We start from the raw sequence: 2,089 nt of genomic DNA, 5'->3' as shown, positions 1-2,089 counted from the left end.
TGAGGTGGAGCCGAGGCAGTGATGCTAGGTCTGGAGAGTGGTGGAAAACACAGATTATCATTAGCAGTGAGGTTTGACTGCACAGAGATTATAATAAATCAATCATTTGCAGACTCAAATCAAAACCCTCTCAGTGAGTGACAAGTGACAATTAAGCTGCATCTGGTGGTAGGTTCTAGAGTGGCAAGTGAGTTGACATACTTCAATTGTACAGCTGTATATAGAGGCAGGCTTTAAGTCAGAATCCAGAATAATTGTTCAAAGTATACATTTCGAATATGTGGTTTCTACTTTTAAGAGTTTTTTGAAACGTTTGCCTTGCTGCAATTTGTTTTTTTTTTTAAGATTTCTGATCTATAGAGCAAGCTAAAAACAGAACGATAAGTGTCATGGGAACGACCTCCTGTCTGGAACAGTCTCCTCCTCAAGGCAGCAGGCCTCAGCTGAGCAGGAAGCACTGGCCAACACCCACTGTCTTTTTGATAGCATTCTTGACTTCCTGGTTCCTCAGACAGTAGATGAATGGATTTAGCATGGGCGTGAGGACTGCATACACAGCTGAGATTAGTTTGTTGGAGTTAAATGAAGCAATAGCTCTGGGCCGAACATACATGAAAATCATGGCTGTGTAATAAATTATGACTACCGTGAGGTGGGATGCACAGGTGGAGAAGGCCTTCTTCCTTCCCTGGGTGGAGGGTATACGCAGAATGGCAGAGACAATGTAGACATAGGAGAGGATGGTAGTGGCGAGAGGGAAGACAAGAATGACAACAGCCAAAGCAAAGTCCACTAGCTCAGCTGTGGACATGTCTTTGCAGGCCAGTTTGAGGATTGGTGAAATGTCACAGAAAAAGTGGTTCATGACATTGGAGCCACAGAAAGTGACATGTGAAATAAAATAGACCTTGATCACAGTGATCATGAAACCAGTCATATAGGAAAAAGCCACCAGCTGCACACAATGACCTGTGGTCATGATGACTGGGTATCTGAGAGGGTGGCAGATGGCCACATAGCGGTCATAGGCCATGGCTGCCAGAAGTACACACTCCGTGCAGGCAAGCGAGATAAAGAAGTACAGCTGTGTCATGCAGCCTGTGAAGGAGATGCGCCGTCTCTGCAGGAGGAATCCATCCAGCATCTTGGGGACGGTGACAGAGACATACCAGACCTCCAGGAAGGACAGGCTACTCAGGAAATAGTACATGGGCTTATGGAGGGAGCCAGTGACCCAGACAGTGAGCATGATGGCAAGATTCTCTATTACCACCAGCAAGTAAACCACAAGGAAGAGGGAGAAGAGCAGGACCTGCAGCCAGGGGGCGGTGGGGAAGCCCACCAGGATGAACTCACTCACCAGAGTGATGTTTCTCCCCAGCATGACTAAGAGCTCTGAGAGGCAGGAAGTCATCACAAATAATGAAGGTGACTATGACATTGGAGAGGAGACCAGTATGTTAGCAAATCAGTCTTTCCTGAGAATGAGACTCATAAAATAACCTCTGTCAGTATGAAGTAATCTTCCAATGGGAAGCATACATTTCCATCAAAAAAACGTGGTGTGTTTGTTATCAAAACCTCCTGGAATCAAAGTGCACTCCCATCCTTTACTCTCACCCACCTGATGAAATATTTGAATGTCACTCCCCATGTCATCCCTTACTCCTTTGTCCATGAACATGGACCAGTGGTCTCTCACTTGCTGGTTTCAAATCTCAAGTTAATTACAAAGCCACAGCACAAAGACATTTTTACTGCCTGGAAAAAAATGTTTAGGATAACGTCAGAAAAAGCTCCAGGGTTTAATATTGGGGTGATCTATTGCCTGTAGTCCTTTGATCCACCACCGTTTCTTTGGATTAGAGTCTGTGGAAAATTAAAAAAATGATAACTCTTGGACAATCCATTAATGACTCTCCATTGCTCTTAGATAAAAGTTCTTCGTATTTTGACCCCTACATATTTCTCCAGCCTCTCTCTTGGCACCCTCTAAATTGTTTCCATGCTTGAGATATACTCAAATAGTTCTGCTCCTCAAGCACACTGTAATCACTCTTGTGTTTTACATGCACTCATCCCTCTTCCT

General features: G+C 44.4%; 1 protein-coding gene across 1 annotated transcript; it reads right to left on the bottom strand.

Moving 5' to 3' along the window:
- Window positions 1-439: 439 nt before the first annotated feature.
- On the bottom strand, window positions 440-1,384 carry LOC109568852 (olfactory receptor 6B9). The gene has a single exon (XM_019974228.2). The coding sequence runs from the start codon at window positions 1,382-1,384 to the stop codon at window positions 440-442; it is 945 nt and encodes a 314-aa protein (XP_019829787.2).
- Between the last annotated feature and the right edge of the window lie 705 nt (window positions 1,385-2,089).

Source organism: Bos indicus, chromosome 15 (assembly GCF_029378745.1).
Source record: "Bos indicus isolate NIAB-ARS_2022 breed Sahiwal x Tharparkar chromosome 15, NIAB-ARS_B.indTharparkar_mat_pri_1.0, whole genome shotgun sequence".
Classification (NCBI taxonomy): Eukaryota; Metazoa; Chordata; class Mammalia; order Artiodactyla; family Bovidae; genus Bos; species Bos indicus.
The sequence above is the reverse complement of the archived record's forward strand: the minus strand, read 5'-3'. Positions and strand labels throughout refer to the sequence as shown.

Excerpts from the sequence above, each read along its gene's own strand:
- LOC109568852 (XM_019974228.2), bottom strand. The coding sequence starts at position 1,384 with ATGCTGGGGAGAAACATCACTCTGGTGAGTGAGTTCATCCTGGTGGGC.